Here is a 20,816-nt window from a genome sequence, read left to right on the forward strand (position 1 = left end):
TGGTGGAGTGAAAAGGTATATGTAGATTTTTGACTGCAGGGCTGGGGTTGACATGCCACATTCCATGTTGTTCAAGGGTGAACCATAATTCTTAAATCATCTTGTTTTATTGAACATTGTACTAAAAATAATGTCCTTTCTCTCTTGTAAACTTTACTTATTTTATTTATTTATTTTTATAAGTGAGAGGAGGGGAGATAGTGAGACAGACTCTTGCATGCACCCAGACCAGGATTCACCGGGCAACCCCCGTCGGGGGTGATGCTTGAATCAACTGAGCTATCCTCAGCGCCCAGGGCTGATGCTGTAACCAGTTGAGCTACTGGCTGCGAGAAGGGAAGAGAGAGAAAACAGGGAGAGAGAGAGGAAAAGAAGCAGATGGTCACTTTTCATGTATGCCCTGATTGGATATTGAGTCTGGGATGTCTGCATGCCAGGCTGACACTCAATTGGCTGAGCTTATTGGCCAGGGCCAACTTTTTGGTTTAAAATGTATTTTGTCTGATATTAGTATAGCCATGCCTGCTCTCTTTTGGCTAGTATTTGCCTAGAATACATTCTTCTATCATTTCACTTTTAATCTATTTGTTCCTTTGGATATAAAGAGTTTCTGTAGACAGCCTATAGTTGGATCAGATTTTTAAAAATCTGCCAATCTTTGTCTTTTGTTTGGAGAATTTAATTCTATTTAAAGCAGTTGATAAAGGGTGACTTTTTTTTCCTGACATGTTGATATCTGGTTTCTATGTGCCCTTATAGCATTTTTTTGCCCCTTATTTCCTGATTACTATCTTTTTATGTATTCCCATGCATTTTTGTAGTGAAACTTTTTGATTTCCTTCTCTTTTCCTTTTGTCTACATTCTAAAGCTGATTTCTTTGTGGTTATCATGAGGTTTACACTTAACATTCTAAAGTTACAACAATCTAATTTAGAATTTATAGCAGCCTAATGTTAATAACTTTTAAAACTGTGCTCCTGTACAGCTCTGTTTTCACCTCCTTTCAATGATCAGTGTCACAAAATAATATTTTTATGCACTGTATGTTCAAAAACATAGTCTAATAATTTAAAAAAATGCATTAGTCTTTTAAATCATGTGGAAAACATAAAGGCAAATTACTAACCAAGTTGCAATAATACAAGCCTTTATATTTGTCCATATATTTATTTACCAATAATATTTATTTCTTTATGGCTTCAAGTTATTGTCTAATGTCCTATCATTTCAACATCTGTTTATCATGTTCTATAGGACTGGTCTAGTGTTAAGGAACTCCCTCAGTTATTTATTTATTTTTGAAATGTCTTAAGTTTTTCTTCATCAGTATTTTAAATAACCAACTGAATGCCTTCTAGCTACCGTACTTATTGAAGAGACATTTGCTTAAAATCTTACTGAAGATTCTGTGTATGTGACAAGTTGATTTTTCTTGCTGCCTTCAGGATTTTCTTTTTGTCTTCAAATAGTTGGATTATATTCCTCAGTGTAGGTCTTATTGAATTTATCCTATCACTAGTTCTTTAGGGTTTGTGGATATTTACATTCATGTCTTTCATCAAATTTGAAATATTTTTTGGTGATTATTAATCAAATATTCTCTCTGCCCCATTATTCTCCATCTGAAGCCCCACTAATGCATATATTGGTCTACTTGTTGGTGTACCACAGATTCCTTACTCTGTTTACTTAATATTTTTTCCTTTCTGTTCTTCAGATTTGATTATTTCCATGATTGTGTTTTCAAGTTCATTGCTTGGTTTTACTGTCTTCTCAAATCTGATTTTGAATTTCTCTAATGAATTTTTTATTCAGTTAGTGTACTTTATAGCTTTAGAATTACCTTTTAGTTCATTTATATATTTTGTCTCTTTATGAATATCTTCATTATGTCATAAATAATTTTTTAATTTTTTTCAAGACTTACTCCCATTCTTGAGACTCTTTAAGACAGTTGTTTTCATGTCGTTGTCTATAAGTCTGGCATCTAATTTTTTTCAGGGAGAAGTATGTTGATTTCTGTATATATTTTTTGAATTGGCCATACTTTCCTTTTTATTTGTATGCCTTATAATTTTTTTGTTGAACCCTTAACATTTGAAACTTATAATAGGCTCATATAAGGCTGTAAATCAGATTCTTTTTCTTCCCCAGGGTTTGCTGTTTCTTTTTCTTTTCTTTGTTTCCTTTTATTGTTGTAACATATCTTTGTTTCAGGTGTCAGACTGAGTGAACACAAGGTCTCAGGCCATTTCTAAGTCTATGTCTTTCCTTGATCATGTCTGTGACTTTCTAAACTATTGATATCTTATATATGTGATCTTTAAATGTTGGTTTCCAAAAGGAGAAAACAATAAAAATGAAGAGTGGTGGGATAGGTACTAGCCCTTTAAATTCTGAAAGTCACTTATTTTTAATGGAGAGAGTGTTGCAACAAGGTTGTTGATTGTTGTAACAATGGCTGCCTGTTTCTATGTCTGCTCATCTATTATCAAAAACAGCAATTAGTTATCAGAATACAAATTCCCAATATTTGGAAGACCTTGTCAAGACTGCTTGCCTTGGCATTTGCAAGCCCATGCAAACTGTTCTAGGAACTTGGGCATAACTGCTTGCCTTAGGGCTCTGGATGGGAGATGGTTGGTTGGCTGCCACCACTTTAAGAGCTGAGATTGACCAAAATTAACTGCAATTTTTGTTGAACATTTGACTGGAAGTTGAAATCCTTCAGTAGACTCTAGAATTTCAAAATCTGACAGATTGTGCCAGTGTGTTTGTTGCCTAGGTAGGAATGCTAGGTGCTTTCTAATCTGTAATCTTCCTGAAGTCACTTGTTACATGTTTTATAGTTTATTGTATAGGAATTTTGATTTATTTTTGGTATCTTATTTTTTTAGTGCTTTTATAAATGGTAATATGGAAGTTTCTATTTATGTTGAAACAGTTTTGAAAATATAGTAATTGCTATATATATTTTAATGGAATGCTTTAGGTTAATAATTTTATAGTTTTTTTATTTCAAAATTTTTACTTACGTATGTAATACTGTAATGAGTTGTTCCATTTTAATTATCATGGGAGAAAGTATTATGTGTAAAGATTTAATCATTCTATGGCTATTTGAAACCACACCATAATGATTTTTCTAATGGTTTGTATCAATTTACTTATAAGAATAATTAGTAAGTTTTATTGATAGATTAGTGAGAGGTAATATATTGCGTTAATCATACAACCTAACATATGGAGAATGATTAACACAATAAGTTTAGTTAATATCCATCACCATACACAGTTAGTTATTTTTCTTATGATGATAACTTTTAAGATGTCTTAGTAACTTTTACATATAGAATGCACTTCTAATAGAAACTTGTACCTTTTTACCATCTTCACCTACTTTGTACTTCCTACCTTTTCCAGCTCTGACAACCACCAATCTGTTGTCTATATCTAGGATTTCTTTTCTTAAAGATTTCACATATGTGTGAGATCATACAGTATTTGTTTTTCTCTGTCTGACTTATTTCACTTAGCATAATACCCTCAAGGTCCATCCTGTTATCACAAATGGCTGGATTTCCTTCTTTTTATGGCTAGAGAATATTCCATGGTGTGTGTGTATTGCATTTTATTTTTCCATTCATCTCTTTATGGACAGTTAGATGTTTTCTGTGTCTTATAAATAATGCTGCATTGAACATGGGGGTGCTGATGTCTTTTTGAGATAGTGATTTCATTTCTGCAGGATAAATACCCAGTAATTGAATTGCTGCGTGATATGGCAGTTTTATTTTTAATATTTTGAGGAACCTCTGTACTATTTTCCATTGTGTGATGCACCAATTTACATTTTCACTAACAGTGTGCAAGGGTTCCCTTTTCTCCACATCTTGCCAACACTTGTTATTCCTTTTCTTTATTTTTCTTTTTAATTTTTTTTTTGGATAATAGCCATTCTACTGGGTGTGAGGTGGTACCACATTGTGATTTTGATTTGCATTTCCATATAATTAGTGATGTTGAGCTCCTTTACATGTACCTGTTGGCCATCTTTATGTTTTTTTGTTGTTGTTGTTGGAAAAATAAAGTTCCTTTGCCCATTTTCAATTGGATTTTTTTTTCTGTAGCGTTGTGTGAGTTCTTTATATATTTTCAGATATATGATTTGTGGGTATTTCTCCCATTCCATAAGTTGTCTTTTCATTTTGCTGATAGTTTTCTTTGCTGTAGACAAACATTTTAGTTTGATATATTGTTTACATTGCTTTTGTTATCTTTGCTTTGGTGTTAAATCCACAAATCATTGTTAAGTCCAACATCAAGGAGCTTACTGCCATGTTTTCTTCCGGGAGTTTTATAGTTTCAGGTCTTATGTCAAGTCTTTAGTCCATTTTGAGTTGATTTTTGTGTATAATATTGTATATGAATTTAAGATATTGGTCCAGTTTTATTCTCTTGGATGTGGCTGTTGCTATTTATTTCCCCATTATATATTCTTTGCTCCTTTAAGTTAATTGACTATATACGTGTGGATTCATTTTTGACTCTATTCTGTTCCACTGATCTATGTATGTTTTCTACCAGTACCATACTATTTTGATTACTGTAACTTTGTAATTATCTAAAACCAGAAAGTGTAAATTCTTTGGCTTTGTTCTTCCTGAAGATGCTTTGGCTGGTTGGGGTCTTTTGTGGTTCCGTAGAAATATTCGAATTGTTCTGTCTTTTTTTTTTTGTATTTTTTTGAAGTGAGAAGCCGGGAGGCAGAGAGACAGACTTCTGTGTGTACCCAACTGGGATCTACCCAGCATGCCCACTAAGGGGTGATATTTTGCCCATCTGGGGCATTGCTCTGTTGCAACTGGAGCCATTCTAGCACCTGAGGCAGAGGCCATGGAGCCATCCTCAGTGCCTGGGCCAACTTTGCTCCAATGGAGCCTTGGCTATGGGAGGGGAAGAGAGAGACAGAGAGGAAGGAGAGGGGGATAGGTGGAGAAGCAATGGGTGCTTCTCCTGTGTGCCCTGGCTGGGAATTGAAACCTGGACATCACACTCCGGGCCTACGTTCTACCACTGGGCCAACCGGCCAGGGACTGTTCTATCTTTTTGAAAAATGCCATTGTAATGTTGAAAGAGAGTGAAGTGAATCTATAGGTTGCTTTGGACATTTTAGCAATACTAAATCTTTTAATCCATGAGTGCAGAGTGCCTTTCTATTTATTTCTGTTTATTTTATAAATCAATGTCTTATAGGTAGTTTTCAGTGTATAGGTCTTTTCCCATCTTGGTTAGGTTTATTTTTAGGTATTTTATTCTTTTTGATGCAATTTTAAATGGGGTTGTTTTCTTTAGAGCTCATGAGCACAGAGGCCAATCCCAAACTTTAATACATCTGTCATCAGAGAAAGGCCAAGGTATGCATTTACTCTAACCAATTGAGGTATCTGCCCAGGCTAGGGGTTGTGTTCTTAATTTCTCTTTCTGATAGTTTGCTCTTAGTGTATAGAAGCACAGCTAATTTTTTAAATTGCATTTATTGGGGTGACACTGGTCAATAAAATTATACATGTTTCAGGTGCACAATTTTACAGCAACTGATTTTGAATATTGATTTTTGTATCTTGCAATTTCACTGAATTTGTTGATTAGTTCTAACAGTTTTTTAGTGGATTTTTAGGGTTTTCTACATGTAAGATCATATCATCTGCAGGTAATGACGGTTTGACATTTTCCTTTCTGATCTGGATACCTTTATTTTCTTGTCTTGCTTAATTGCTCTAGCTTGGATTTCCAGTACTACTTTGAATAGGAGTTGGGAGAGTTGGTACCATTGTCTCAGTCCTTATCTCAGAGGAAAAGTTTTTTTTTCACTGCTGTGTATGATCTTACCTGTGGGTTTGTTGTATTGGCCTTTATTATGTTCCTTTTATACCCAATTTTTTGAGTGTTTTATGATGAAAGGATGTTGAATTATATCAAATACTCTTTCTGTATCTTTTGAGTGATCATATGATTTTTGTTGAGGATTTTTGCATTCGTATGAATTCATTAAGGATATTGGTCTATAGTTTTCTTTTCCTGTAGTGGCTTTACTTGGCTTTTGTGTCAGGGTAACGAGTTTAGGAATGTTGCCTTCTTTTTCAGTTTTTGGGAATAGTTTGGGAAGGATTGGCATTAATCTTTTTTTTTTTTTTTTTTGTATTTTTTCTGAAGCTGGAAACGGGGAGAGACAGTCAGACAGACTCCCTCATGCGCCCGACCGGGATCCACCCGGCACGCCCACCAGGGGCGATGCTCTGCCCACCAGGGGGTGATGCTCTGCCTCTCCGGGGCATCGCTCTGCTGCGACCAGAGCCACTCTAGCGCCTGGGGCAGAGGCCAAGGAGCCATCCCCAGCGCCCGGGCCATCTTTGCTCCAATGGAGCCTCGGCTGCGGGAGGGGAAGAGAGAGACAGAGAGGAAGGATGGGGGGGGGTGGAGAAGCAAATGGGCGCTTCTCCTATGTGCCCTGGCTGGGAAACGAACCTGGGTCCCCCGCACGCCAGGCCGACGCTCTACTGCTGAGCCAACCGGCCAGGGCCTGGCATTAATCTTTTAAAATTGTTTGGTAGAATTACCAGTGAAATCATCTGGTCCTGGGCTTTTCTGTATTGGGAGGGTTTTAAAATATACTTATTCTTTACTGATCTTTTGTGATTCAGTCTTGGTAGTTATTTATTCATTTCTTCTAGGTAATTCAATTTTTTGGCATATAATTGTTCATAGTAGTTTCTTGATTACCCTATGTATTTTTGTGGTATCAATTTTAATGCCTTCTTTTTGATTTCTATATATTTATTTGAGTCTTTTGTTTGTCTAGCTAACAGTTATTCAATTTTGTTTGCTTTAAAGAAACAGTTTGTAGTTTTGTCAATCTTTCCTATTATTTTTCTGGTGTCTATTTTATTTATTTATACTCATATTTTTGTTGCTTTCTTTCTTCTGCTTTGTTATTGTTTCCCCCCAAATCTTTTCGAGGTGTAAAGTGAGGTTGTTTGTTGGAGTTCTTTCTTGTTTTTTTTAATGTAGGCATTTTTCACTGTAAACTTTCCTCTTAGAACTGCTTTTGTGGAATTATATAGACTTTGATGTGTTGTGCTTACATTTTTGTTTGTTTCAGCGTATATCTTGATCTCCGTTTTGACCATTTGGTTTGTTCAGGATTATATTGTTTAATCTCCATATATTTGGGTTTTCCAGCTTTCCTTCTGTTATTGATTTCTTTTTGTTTTGTTTTGTTTTGTTTTTACAGAGACAGAGAGAGAGTCAGAGAGAGGGATGGACAGGGACAGACAGACAGGAACGGAGAGATGAGAAGCATCAATCATTAGTTTTTCATTGCGCATTGTGACACCTTAGTTGTTCACTGATTGCTTTCTCATATGTGCCTTGACTGTGGGGCTACAGCAGACTGAGTAACCACTTGCTCAAGCCAGTGACCTTGGTTCTAAGCTGGTGAGCTTTTGCCCAAACCAGATGAGCCCGTGCTCAAGCTGGTGACCTCGGTGTCTCGAACCTGGGTACTTGGCATCCCAGTCTGACGCTCTATCCACTGTGCCACCGCCTGGTCAGGCTGTTATTGATTTCTTGATTCATAATATTGTGGTTGGAAAAGATACTTGGTTTGATTTCAGTCTTCTTCAATTTGCTAAGATTGTTTTGTGGCTTGTCATATGATTTATCCTGGTGAATGTTTCATGTGTGCTTTAGAAGAATGTGTATTTTGGTGCTTTGGAAGGCATGTTCTATATATAAATGTGTATCAGGTCAGTTTGATAAAATGTATAGTCCTATTTTAATGTTTCCTTGTATTTTTTCTGCATGATTTATTCATTACTGAAAGTAGGGTATTGAGGTTTGCATTGTGTTCATCATTCTAAAACTTGTCTTTTATAATCTTTATATTTTATGTATTTAATTGGTACCTTATATTTAAAATTGTTTCCTCGATATACATGGATGTTGTTATCATGTACTTGTGTTCATGGAATTTTTACTTTTTAGACCTATTTGATGTATTTAATACTTGCATTTATTTTTGCTCATTTTGAATATACATAATCCTGTAGTGTGAGCATCTTGTTTTTTTTTTTTTCCCCAAAGAAACATGGAGATTTTGAAGGTGGAACAAAGATGAGAACTCATTCCTCAAATCTTAGTTTGTTATTTTTTTTACTGTTCAGATCAGATACTTTGCTGCATGGGACTGTATTTTTAACTCTCTGGTTTTTGTCTTTAATATATGCCAGCTAACTTTAAAATTTATTTGGGTTTGGAAGAAATGAGTATAATATTATTTTATTTTGCAGGAGTACTCAACCAAGTAAGACAGTAGATAAGAATTACACAAAACGGGCTACATATACCAAAGAAAAGAGAAGAGGTGATGATGGCATTTCTCTTGTAGTGTCTGATACTCAGGCTGAAGGTTTGTTAATTTTAGAGCACTATTATCATTTGAATTTTTGTGTATTGTATTTGTAATAATTTTTAATTTATAAATGAATTTATTTAATTTTATGTCTAAAGGATATGTGAAAATTAAAGGGAGATTATTTTAGCAGTGTGTGCAAGGAAAATTGCCGAGTTTACTATTTGTTTCCTGTAGTATATATTTCTTGATTTATTTATTACATCCAAAAGTAAATTTGAATATTTTTGTTGTTGAGACTGGACATATATCTATAAAGTTATATGTTAGTTTAGCTATTTCCAAGTGTTGTTTTCATGGATATGTTTGGGAATTGATATTACTACTAACTCTATTATTATTATTAGCTTCCCACTGTTTATCCTCCTATGAAATACATTCTTTATTCATTAGAATTTCTCTCAACTCTAGGAGGATGCCAATTCAAGCCACTATTAGCATTTTTAAAGGTAAATAATATCCCAGACTAATGAAAATTCTTTGAAGGCCTTCTGGCATGTAGGGTTAATCAATTGACTTCTTCTCTCTTTTTTGTCTCTCTTTTAAATTTTTAAAATAATTTACAAATTTTTCACAAGAACAATTTATTAAATTAGTCAGATGTGAAACTACTACCTTCAGGGGTCTCTTGGATTATTGATAGCTCAAACTACTGAGGCATCTTGTTGTCTAAATGATTTTAAAATTATTTACAAGAAAGGATGATCCTTTACAAAAGGACCCTATACAAAATTTCTGTGCTTCCTTTGAAACACAGCTATTTACACATCTTTAGTAGCCTTTTCATGGAAGAGAAAAACTTAAAAGGAAACTAGACTTATAACTGTCGTATACAAGAAACCAGCTGCAACTCTGATGAGGGCAGTCTCTAGAGAAAATGTGACTGTAGTTGTAATCTTTGAATTAGTCACTAAGTACTGTCTGCATAGAATGAAAGACATTTCTTATGAATTGTGCTTTTTCAGAAGTAATTATTTTTATTTATTAAATAGCAGTATTTGTATAAGCGAGCCCAGATTAGATACTATGAAGACATATTAAGCCTTCAATATTCCATTACTTTTCTAGGTAGTGTAGGAATAGTTGAATAAAAAGCTTTGTTTTATTTCTGTTTTTCTAATTGTTAAAATTTTTTAAATTTATTTATTGATTTTGAAAGAGAGAGAGCGAGAGAGAGAGAAAAGAAACATTGATGTGTTGATCTACTTATTTATGCATTCATTGGCTGATTCCTGGATGTGCCTTGACCGGGGATTGAACCTATAACCTTGGCATATCGGGACAATGCTCTGAGTTACTCAGCCATGGACATTAAAAGTCTTTCTGATTTGTGCCCTTCAGTACCTCAAAGTCACAGTGGAATTTTAGATTTATAGCAGGAAAAAATGCATGATAAAAGAAATGCTATTTATGTTTTTTTAAAATTTTAAACCCCATATATTGTCTTTTTTATAAATTTTATTTGAACAATTATGAATTTGACCCCAAATGCAAGGGAAGTAAAGGCAACCATAAATGAATGGGACTATTGCAAACTAAAAAGCTTCTGCACAGCAAAAGAAACAGACAGCAAAACAAAAAGGCAGCCATCTAAATGGGAGATGATATTTGCAAACAACAGCTTTGATAAGGGAGAGAGGAGTGGAGAGAGAGAGAAACATCGATTTGTTGTTTCACTTACTGGTATATTTATTGGTTGATTCTTGTATATGCCCTTACCAGGGATTGAACCTGCAATCTTACCATAATAGGACGATGCTCTAACCAACTGAGCTATCATGCCAGGGCCTTTTTGGTTCCTTTTAAGATATATGTAATCAATACTCTACTTTTTCAGATAATTGTCCCTTTTCACTTCAAAATGAATATAAAACTTATTATTATTATTTTTTGTATTTTTCTGAAGCTGGAAACGGGGAGAGACACTCAGACAGACTCCCGCATGCTCCCGACCAGGATCCACCTGGCACGCCCACCAGGGGGCGATGCTCTGCCCACCAGGGGGTGATGCTCTGCCCCTCCGGGGTGTCGCTCTGTTGCGACCAGAGCCACTCTAGCGTCTGGGGCAGAGGCCAAGGAGCCATCCCCAGCGCCCAGGCCATCTTTGCTCCAATGGAGCCTTGGCTGCGGGAGAGGAAGAGAGAGACAGAGAGGAAGGAGAGGGGTTGGGGTGGAGAAGCAGATGGGCGCTTCTCCTGTGTGCCCTGGCCGGGAATCGAACCCGGGACTTCCGTACGCCAGGCCGACGCTCTACCACTGAGCCAACCGGCCAGGGCTAAAACTTATATTTTAAAATGACAACTAATTTCTAAAATCACAATGAATTGCTCTGGCATGATAGCTCAGTTGGTTTGCATATTGTCCCAAAGTGCAGAAGTTGTTGTTTTGACCCCTGGTCAGGGCACACACAGGAACAGATTGATGTTCCTGTCTCTCTCTCTCTCTCTCCCTTCCTTTCTTTCTAAAATCAATAAAACAAACATGAAAATCACAATGAATTATCAAAGTGTTTTAAGACATCAGCTTTTCAAATTTTATTAAGACCTTTTTTTTTTTTTTGTATTACAATTGAATGCAGTTATAGCAAAAGGTAAAACATAGTTCGATTGCTTTGCTTTGGTTACTAATGAATACTCACTCCCTCTACGTATTTTCCTCATCGTAAATTTATTATACAATGAATGTTCACTTTTTGTATGCAGTTTAAAATAGGGTATCTCTATATTATCCATGTCAGTATAAAAATTTAACAGTGGACTTCTTTTTTAAATTATCTTTGGAAATAGAATAGCAATTTTGATGATGTTTCTGAAAGCTCTTCTAAAAGGGATTCTTTCTGTACCTTTTGGTTATGTTTATGTCCTTTTTGTTTTTTAAGACCTTAACAGTGGAAGTAGAGGTTGTGATCATCTTGAAGAGGGGAGCAGAAGCAAGGATGGTACATATTCTGATCCAAAAATGGAACCAACTTTCATTTCCAGGAAGAGGAAGAAAAGGCTTAGAAGTAATTTACCTGATTCTCATAATTCCACTTCTTTATATATGTCAACAGAACAGACAGTAAGTAGAGGTATTTAGATGTCTCATGAAGTACTTTGTGCTACGATAAAAATGAATTGACCATGGCCAAAATGATGTCTTTTTAGCTTTCTGCTTTTATCATCAAATTTCTTTCCTTTCTTTGTCCAGTTTTTGAATCTTTATGATTTTTTAAAAAATAGTTTAAATAAAACTTTTTTGCAGTAATACAGTTATTGGAACAAATTTTAAATATGGATGAGTAAAAAAGTGAAGTTTGCTCCTTCTTGGATACATTCCTTACTTAGTACTTTGATACATATGCTTCAGATTTGTTTTATTTTCCCTTATTTTAACCAACTACTTTTTATACTGTCTAGTTAGTTGCTTTATCACTTGCTCTGTAAAATTATTATCTGTTTTCTTTTATTTATAGTAGTTTATTTAACAACTTCTTTAAGCTTATCTTTTCTAGAGTATTAGGGAATTTTTTTGTAAGCAAAGAATTACCATACTGAGTGTATACATTACCAATTTTCAAAAACTTGGTATTGGGTAACAATACAAAGGTAAGGTAAGAAGACAGCTTTGATTTCTTTGATTCACAAGGCATTTCAGGACTTTCCATTCTAAACACATTTTAGATTTATGCATAACAGACATGTGAAGGTAGTGATTGATTTTCATAATTTTTATTATTATCCTCTTAAATTTTTAATTTTTTGCTCTTGTTACTAGCCACATGATGTCATATAACCTCAATTTTATAAGATAAAAGTGTAAAAAAATTTTTTTTTTTCATTTTAAAGTTGACTTAGATCATGGGAGACTATCTAAAGCACTTGTAAATATGGGAATCTCATCATCCCATCCTTTTAAAAAACTGCTTAAAATCAGATAGGATATAGACCAAACTATATCTTTTTCCTTGGGAGACACTGGCAAGAGTTAGGATGTAGTATAATTGTAATTGTGTAGTTTTCTATCCCTGTAGTTATAGAATAATATTTTTACTTTTATATTCTTTTTTAAGAATTTAAACTTAAAAAATTCTTTTTTTAAAAAAAATTTTATTTATTTATTTATTTTTTACAGAGACAGAGAGTGAGTCTGAGAGATGGATAGACAGGGACAGACAGACAGGAACGGAGAGAGATGAGAAGCATCAATCATTAGTTTTTCATTGCGCGTTGCAACACCTTAATTGTTCATTGATTGCTTTCTCATATGTGCCTTGACCATGGGCCTTCAGCAGACCGAGTAACCCCTTGCTGGAACCAGCGACCTTGGGTTCAAGCTGGTGAACTTTTGCTCAAACCAGAGGAGCCCGTGCTCAAGCTGGCGAGCTTGGGGTTTCGAACCTGGGTCCTGTGCATCCCAGTCTGACGCTCTATCCACTGCGCCACCGCCTGGTCAGGCTAAAAAATTCTTTATGCTAGCCAAATTTGGAAAATGCTAATTTTTTGTATGCATTTTTTTTAATGTTTAGAAAGAACATGAAAATGACTTAACAGTATCCTCTGCATTTGAAGAGTCAAGTGAAAAACATTATCAAGACCCAAAACTGCTTGAAGAAATTACACCCGAACCTATAGAAAGTGATTTTACTAAACCGTCCTCACTTAACAGTGAGGAGTTGTCTTTGAGTGCTACTCCAAAAAGCACCTCTGACTGTTCAGTCACTGGAACTTCTGAGAGCTCTGTCTCCGCTGCTACTTTGAGGGATTCTAACCTGGATGAGAAGGATAAGAATAAGTTGAACACAATAGAAAAGCATGTTTTAAGTGAACTCAGTGAAGGGAACCAATCATTAATCGCAGCTGAACCAAGTAAGTAAGGGGAGGATTATCAAGACTCTTAATATTTTCTGTTCTACTTAAGTACTTTATTTCTCCTCTCAAACAAATTTGGAAAGGCAAGAAGACATTTATGACATCACTGTGGGCGATATTAACTTTAGGAAAAATGACTTGGATTTTTGGGACTTTATGAAGTTTATAATGCTGATTTAGGTAAAAACAATGGATACTTGGAAGCAAAAGTAACTCTTTTTTTTAGATTAGTGTATTGTAATTCATCTCATGACATTTTAAAAGATTTTGTAAGGACCATTATTATTGTCATTTGGTTTATAATGATGAAGTACACAAAGTTTAAGTGCTACTTAATTATTGTCATTAATTTTTATTTAATTTATGAGTACTTGATGTCATCACATGGTACATAAAGATTCGAAAAGATATACAATAAATAGTCTTTCATATCTTCCCCTAACCATCCATTTTCCCTTCCTGGAAGCAACTAATGTAACAGGATTTAAAGTACAATTTAGAGTGATAGCACAATACATTATTAGGACTAGAACTTGTTCCTAAGTTCATCTTATGGCTTTATCCAGTTTTAAATTTTACCTTCGACCTGTAGGTACCTGCTAAATATAGTAAAAGCATTTGGAACCATTGTATATAATTTATATAAATCAGATAATGAATGATAGTTCAGTTTTATTCATAGATGATTAAATTTAATGGGATTATTAAAGATATAGTGCATGAATTTAGAAAGTTCTCTTTTTGATGTGTGCCTATTGAGACATATTTTTAAAAATACAATTTTCCTTTTTAGTTGTCCTTTCCAGTGATGAAGAAGGGCCCATTGAACATAAAAGTTCAGATGTTCTTAAATTACAGTCTAAGCTAGACCATGCCATGACTAATGAAGATGAGAGTATTCCTGAATCAGCATTGTCACAAGTACCGGTGGATACATGTGAATTGGAACAGGTAATTTATTTACCTTTATTCACTACTGGCTAATGACTGTTTCTGTTTTATCAGGGAGACTACTGTAATAAAAATTACAAATTTCTTTAGTTTGAATTTTGAGACAACTTGGTGGACTATGTAATTGTCTTTATTTTAAAATAAAAGGATTATACCATTTTTTTCTGGTCATTTATGTCTTTTCAGTCCAAACATGTTATGTCTTGAATATTTTTTTAATGGTTCTCATTAGTCATTTACATACTTTATTAAAACTTTTCTAGAATTAAAGTTTCTAGCACTTAGCTGGTCTTGGAATACTATAACTACTTGAATTTATTTCCTTTCTTCACATGCTATTAAGCATGGCAATATATAGAAGGAAAAGAGCATGGCTTCTGAATATACACAGACCTGTGTTCAAATCCTGACTTTGACTTTTGGGCAAGTCACTTAACTTTCTTAAGTGATTATCTGAGTTTCCTCATATGATAAATGAAGATAATGATAACCAACTCACAAAATTATTTTGAGTATTAAATGAAACAACATATGAAGGATTTAGAACAATGTCACAAACCTATCAATTTCTTAAGTCCTTTGTGTCTTCCTTCTTAAAGAAAATAATAAATGGTGGTCTTTGTTGATTTAATGTCAACCACTTGTGTTTTTGACATAGCATTTTTATGAGTCTATCTCTAAAGTAAGGTTCAAGTCATTTATTGTCAGTATTCACGTAAGAAACTTTTTTTAAAACTTTTATTTGTTTATTTTAGAGAGGAAGGGAGAGAGAGAGAGACAAAGACAGGAACATCAGTCTGTTCCTGTATGTGCCCTGAGTGGGGATCGAACCAACAACCTCTGTGCTTCAGGAGGAGGATGCTAGTCTAACCTACTGAGCTATCTGGCCAGGGCACAAACTTATTTTTGATTAACTTATTTTTAAGAAATGAGTATCAGTGACCACCAGTATAGAATTATGGTAAACTTCTGTTGATTTGTTTTAGAATAGTGTCAGAGGCTATTATCAGTAGAGTATGATGAAGAATTTGGTCTGTTTTATGAAAACAGTCTGATAGTGTAATTAGTTTCATGGATATTTCTTTTGCATTAGGAATGTGGTACAGAGATCACCTCAGCAACTGTGTTATAATTTTTGTAAAAGTGTAACCATTTTTGCCTAGTGAGCCAATAGCATACTTGATGGCTTAGTTGTATTTGTAATTAAAGTAGTGTCATTGTTGGTAATAAGTTCAAACTTCTAGCTAAACTTTAGTTCCTTTGGCAGCATATAAATTGACAAGGCAATATGAAATGATCATGTTATAAGAAAATAACATCTCCTCTAGAACTGACAGAATATTATCACAACCAAACAGCATATAATGTGGAGACCTACCAAGATCTCTTAAGGCAGAACACCATAACATCTTCACATTCTCCCTTGTTTCCAGTTTCAAATTAAGTTATGAGAAACATGGATTGATCATTTTTAGGAGGTAGTCTTTACGAAATGTGAGGCCCAATGAGAAACTATTCTATTCGATCTTATAATGTTATCATTTAAACACATAGAGAGTATGTGTTCTCTGATGGATAGAACCACTTGTAGTTAATTTGATTCCCCTTTTTACTTAGGGATAAGAACAGTAAAGTAAACAGTAAAAGATCAGAATAACAAAGAAATTCCATTAAACAGGTAAATGGCATTATGAAGTGGGTTTTAAATAATGATTACTGTATATATTTCAGATGAGGACTAACCACGTTTTCTAGAGGTAGGTAAGGAATTAGTGCATATGCCTAATTGCTTTAATGATAATTTATTTGGTCACCTGTAACATTAAGGTTAAAGAAGGATAAACGTAGAGTTGAAAAAGTAATTTCAGTGCTCACTTCAGCAGCACATACACTAAAATTGGAACGATACAGAGAAGATTAGCACGGCCCTTGCACAAGGATGACATGCAAATTCGTGAAGCATTCCATGTTTTTTGTATGGACCTTGAGAACATTATACTGAGGGAAATAAGCAAATCAGAAAAAACTATAACTATGTGATTTCATACATAAGTGGGATATGAAACTGAGACTCATGGACACAGATAAAGTGAAGTGGTCACCAGGGGGAGGGGATGTAGGGCAGGGAGTAGGGGTAAGGGAATAAAGAGGGACACATATACTGTGATGGAAAATGATTTGACTTTGGGTGATGAGTATACAACATAATCAACAGTTCAAATGCTATAGAGATGTTTACCGGAAACCTATGTACTCTTATTGATTAATGTCACCCCATTAAATTTAATTCTCTAAATGCAATTTAAAGAAACTGAAAAAAAAAAGTCATTTCAAAAGCAGTGTGAAATTCAGGAAAGGTGGTGGGCAGCAGCTACTGCTGACGCTGCCCATCATCTGTTGTATTAAAAGCAGACCTGTACAGTTGTTTGTGTGGAGGTGGTAGGATTTTTGAGGTTTTACGCAACTGGTTAGCTATCTTCAGACATAAGGCATGTAGCAAAGCATATAGATGTCATGTGACATGGCTTTTAGGCACATGCTGCTTACTAAACTCAATAGCTAAGACATCATCTTGCTTTATGGAGCAATTTTTTGTGGTTGAGGTAACTGTTGACTTGGAGATGGAGACATGGATTTGTCTTAGCTTTGCTCTTTACTGACCACGTTACTTTAAGTCACTTAACCAATCCGAACATTTATTAACTTAAGAAATGGAAAAAAACCCACAACTACCTTGTGCAGTAGGTTGTGGTATTAAAAGAGAATATATTTAAAATTTTATTTTAAACTAAAACACTAGATAAATCTTAATTTACTTCTGTTGAGGTAAAAATGAATAAAAGGAATATGGAGTTTGAAATCATGCCTTTGATTCAGAGGAAGATAATTTCTAGAGTTTAGACCTGTGGAATTAGTTTAGGATTTGATTCATTTTCTCAAGGTATATCATGTAAACTAGATACTTATTTTCTCACAGTAAGAACAGTATAAAATCCTTAGTTTCAATAATAATAATTTCAAAATTACTTGAAATTTCAAAAATACTTTTTGAAATATTTGACTTTGGAAAATCGTTGTCAGCATTTATATAATACTTAGGGTTATAATCATTCTGTAATTTATTTCTTGTTAGGCTTCATCGGAATTATGTCCTGTCACAGAAAACATTTCCTGTGTTCTACCTAATAATGAGATGGATCTACAGCTGAATTTTATATTTACTTCTGTTTATATTGGTAAAATAAAAGGAGCTTCTAAAGGCTGTGTGACAGTAAGTGTATTTAATTTTTTTTGTTGAAGTTTTGGATCTTGAACAAGGCATTTCGGATTGTCTTTTTATAGTGCAAATGAAAATAGAACAGAATAATTTTATATGGGACGCTTTAAATATGTCATTATACATACTTTGAAACATGTCTGTAATTGGAGGAGGATTCCTGAAATCACAGGGGAATGTCCTAAAATTGTATTTAAGCATCTTGTGATAAAGGACCATGCTTCTATTCTATTTTATCCTTCCATAAATGGCTGCAACTAAGTAGGCAATATAAACTTTAGTTAAATTGAATTGACTACATCAGATTATAACTCAGGTATTTTCCTAGAAGTTTTATTAATGTTTCATTGTGTTAGAAATAGGGCAGGAAATACAAAAATGGTAAGACATGGGCTCTGCTTTCAGGGAACTTATAGTACAATGGCAGTGACGGACACAAATAAATAGTTACATTATGGTAAACTGTACAGTGGAAATATGTACATAGAAGGCACATATGGGGATGAGTACCTGTGTCTGTCTGGAGGAATCAGGGAAGGCTTCACAGAGAAGACAGTGCACCATTTACAAAGTGAAGTTGCCCTGGCTGGATGCTCAGTTGGATCATCGTCCTGATACACGAAGATTGCTGATTAGATCCCCAGTCAGGTTTCACCTGTGGCGGCGCAGTGGATAAAGTGTCGACCTGGAACGCTGAGGTCGCTGATTCAAAACCCTGGGCTTGCCCAGTCAAGGCACATATGGGAGTCGATGCTTCCTGCTCGTCCCATTCTTTCTCTATCTCTCTCTTTATCTCTCTTCTCTAAAATGAATAAATAAATAAAAATAATAAATAGATCTCCAGTCAGGGCATATACAGAAACAGATTGATGTTTCTGTCTGTCTGTCTCTCTCCTTTCCTCTATCTCTAAAAAGTCGATTTAAAAAAAGAAAAAAAACCAAAAGAAACCACATAAAGTTGATGTTTACTGGGTGATAGTCTGGGGGCAGGGGCAGACCTAATAGCAATAAACATGTACAAATCCAACAAAGCCTGGGGACTAGCATATAATAGAGTTCAAATTGCTTTCATTGAAAGCATAAGAGCAATTTAGTTTAAATTAATATTCCCTGGTCGTTAGTTTGCAGATGTTAATGATTTTGGCATGCTTGGCATGATTTTACAATTCTTTCTTCTTTAAGGAATTCTGTTCACTTTCACTCCCCCTCCCGCCCCTCCCTCTACATTTTGCTTTTTTATTTTAAATCCAGGTTTAACCAATTTTATGTTCTTTGTAATAGCAAAAAATTGAATAACTTCAATCAATATCTAAAAATAACTGATTAACTGGGGAGGAAAATCCAACATGAATATTCAGCAATGGGTTTTCATTACTTAATGTATTAATTATGTTATAACACAATCAGGTGACCTTGTTATGAGCAAAAAAACAAAACAAAAAACAAATGAATAAAGGAATAATTAAAACAACATCTATAATATTGATAATGTAGAGACAACTGCTACTAAAGTGTCTATCAGTCTATATTCTTCATATTAAATATATATATATGTTTAAAACAAAAAAGTATGACATACATACTGTTTTGTAACTCACCATAATTATATTAAACTAACTTAATTCATGTCTGTTTTAGGATACTTGGGTTGTCCTTAATTCCTGAAAGTTGGACATTTCAGTTCTCTCAGTATTTTGCTATTACAAATAATAGGGAACTGCAGATATTCAATAAATGTAATAAAGTAGGTTGTTATTATGTTTTATTGCTGTAATAAAATTTGTTTGTTGGAACACTGCTTATAATTAAAGTAAAAAACTTAAATGTCTAATTATAAGAAAGTTGTTTAGTACATCAAAGCAAATATATGCAGGTAAAATATTTGCATGTGAGTAAAGACTGAAAGGAGGCCCTGGCTGGTTGGCTCAGTGGTAGAGCATCGGCCTGGAGTGCAGGAGTCCCGGGTTTGATTCCTGGCCAGGGCACACAGGAGAGGCGCCCATCTGCTTCTCCACTCCTCCCCTTCTCCTTCCTCTCTGTCTTTCTCTTCCCCTCCCGCAGCCAAGGCTCCATTGGAGCAAAGTTGGCCCGGGCACTGAGGATGGCTCTATGGCCTCTGCCTCAGGTGCTAGAATGGCTCTGGTTGCGACAGAGCAATGCCCTAGATGGGCAGAGCATCGCCCCTGGTGGGCACGCCAGGTGGATCCCGGTCGGGCGCATGCGGGAGTCTGTCTGACTGCCTCCCCGTTTCCAACTTCAGAAAAATACAAAAAAAAAAAAAAAAAAAAAAGACTAAAAGGAATTCTGCAAAAAATTAAATAATTATGTTATGGTAGAGAGAGCATAAATAATTTTAAAAATTACAAAAATATAAAAAATAAAAAATAAAAAGCGTGAACTGAATTTTTCAGAAGCTTTATTTTTATTTGAGTGAGAGGAGGGGAGGTAGACTCCTGCATGCACCCCAACCAGGATCCACCTGGCGACCCTGTCTGGGGCTGATGCTCTGCTCATCTGGGGCCCATGCTTACAACTGAGCTATTTTTATGCCTGAAGCAGAGGCTTAAAGGAGTCATCTTCAGTGCCCAGGGCCAATGTGCTCAAATCAGTTGAGCCATGGTTGCAGGAGGAGAAGAGCGAGTGGAAAGGGGCAGAGGAGAAGGGGAGGATAAGCAAACGGTTGCTTCTTCTGTGTGTTCTGACCCAAAATCAACCCAGGACTTCCACATGCTGGGTCGATGCTCTACCACTGAGCGAACCAGCCAGAGCCCAGAGGGCTTTTAATATATGCTCTTTTTAATTTTTAATTATTTATTTATTTTCAGTCAGAGAGAGGGATAGATAGGGATAGACAGACAGGTACAGAGAGAGATGAGAAGCATCAATCAATAGTTTTTCGTTTTGACACCCTAGTTGTTCATTGATTGCTTTCTCATATGTGCCATGACCGTGGGGCTGCAGCAGACCGAGTACCCCCTTGCCCGAGCCAATTACTGTGGGTCCAAGCTGGTGAGCCTTTCTCAAACCAGATGAGCCCGCGCTCAAGCTGGCGACCTCGGGGTCTCGAACCTGGGTCCTCCGCATCCCAGTCCAATGCTCTATCCACTGTGCCACCACCTGGTCAGGCAATATATGCTCTTTTTTTAGATGAAGTTCTTGATGCTCTGTAACTTAGACATTAAAGAATTTCTTTTTTTGGGGGGGAGGGGTGGATAAATATGTTAGAGAATTAAACTCAGTGATCTTCCAAATACTGAATGAGTG

At 35.2% G+C, this 20,816-nt stretch overlaps 1 protein-coding gene and 1 non-coding gene across 8 annotated transcripts in view; both read left to right on the forward strand.

The window, feature by feature from the left end:
- Positions 1-20,816, forward strand: part of SENP7 (SUMO specific peptidase 7) — a 135,068-nt gene that overhangs the window by 77,282 nt on the left and 36,970 nt on the right. For 5 of the 7 annotated variants that reach the window (XM_066347755.1, XM_066347754.1, XM_066347758.1 and 2 more), the window contains 5 exons: positions 8,353-8,471; positions 11,353-11,534; positions 12,982-13,321; positions 14,118-14,275; positions 17,409-17,546. In XM_066347755.1, coding sequence (XP_066203852.1) covers positions 8,353-8,471; positions 11,353-11,534; positions 12,982-13,321; positions 14,118-14,275; positions 17,409-17,546 — 937 coding nt within the window. Of the gene's footprint in view, positions 1-8,352; positions 8,472-8,885; positions 8,924-11,352; positions 11,535-12,981; positions 13,322-14,117; positions 14,276-17,408; positions 17,547-20,816 lie in introns of those variants that run through there. The other 2 variants (XM_066347759.1, XM_066347761.1) reach the window with 2 other exon arrangements.
- LOC136380199 (U6 spliceosomal RNA) lies at positions 16,143-16,249 on the forward strand. The gene has a single exon (XR_010746875.1). It is a non-coding gene; the product is annotated as a U6 spliceosomal RNA (small nuclear RNA).

The sequence above is a fragment of the Saccopteryx leptura genome, chromosome 8 (genome assembly GCF_036850995.1).
Source record: "Saccopteryx leptura isolate mSacLep1 chromosome 8, mSacLep1_pri_phased_curated, whole genome shotgun sequence".
Taxonomy (NCBI): Eukaryota; Metazoa; Chordata; class Mammalia; order Chiroptera; family Emballonuridae; genus Saccopteryx; species Saccopteryx leptura.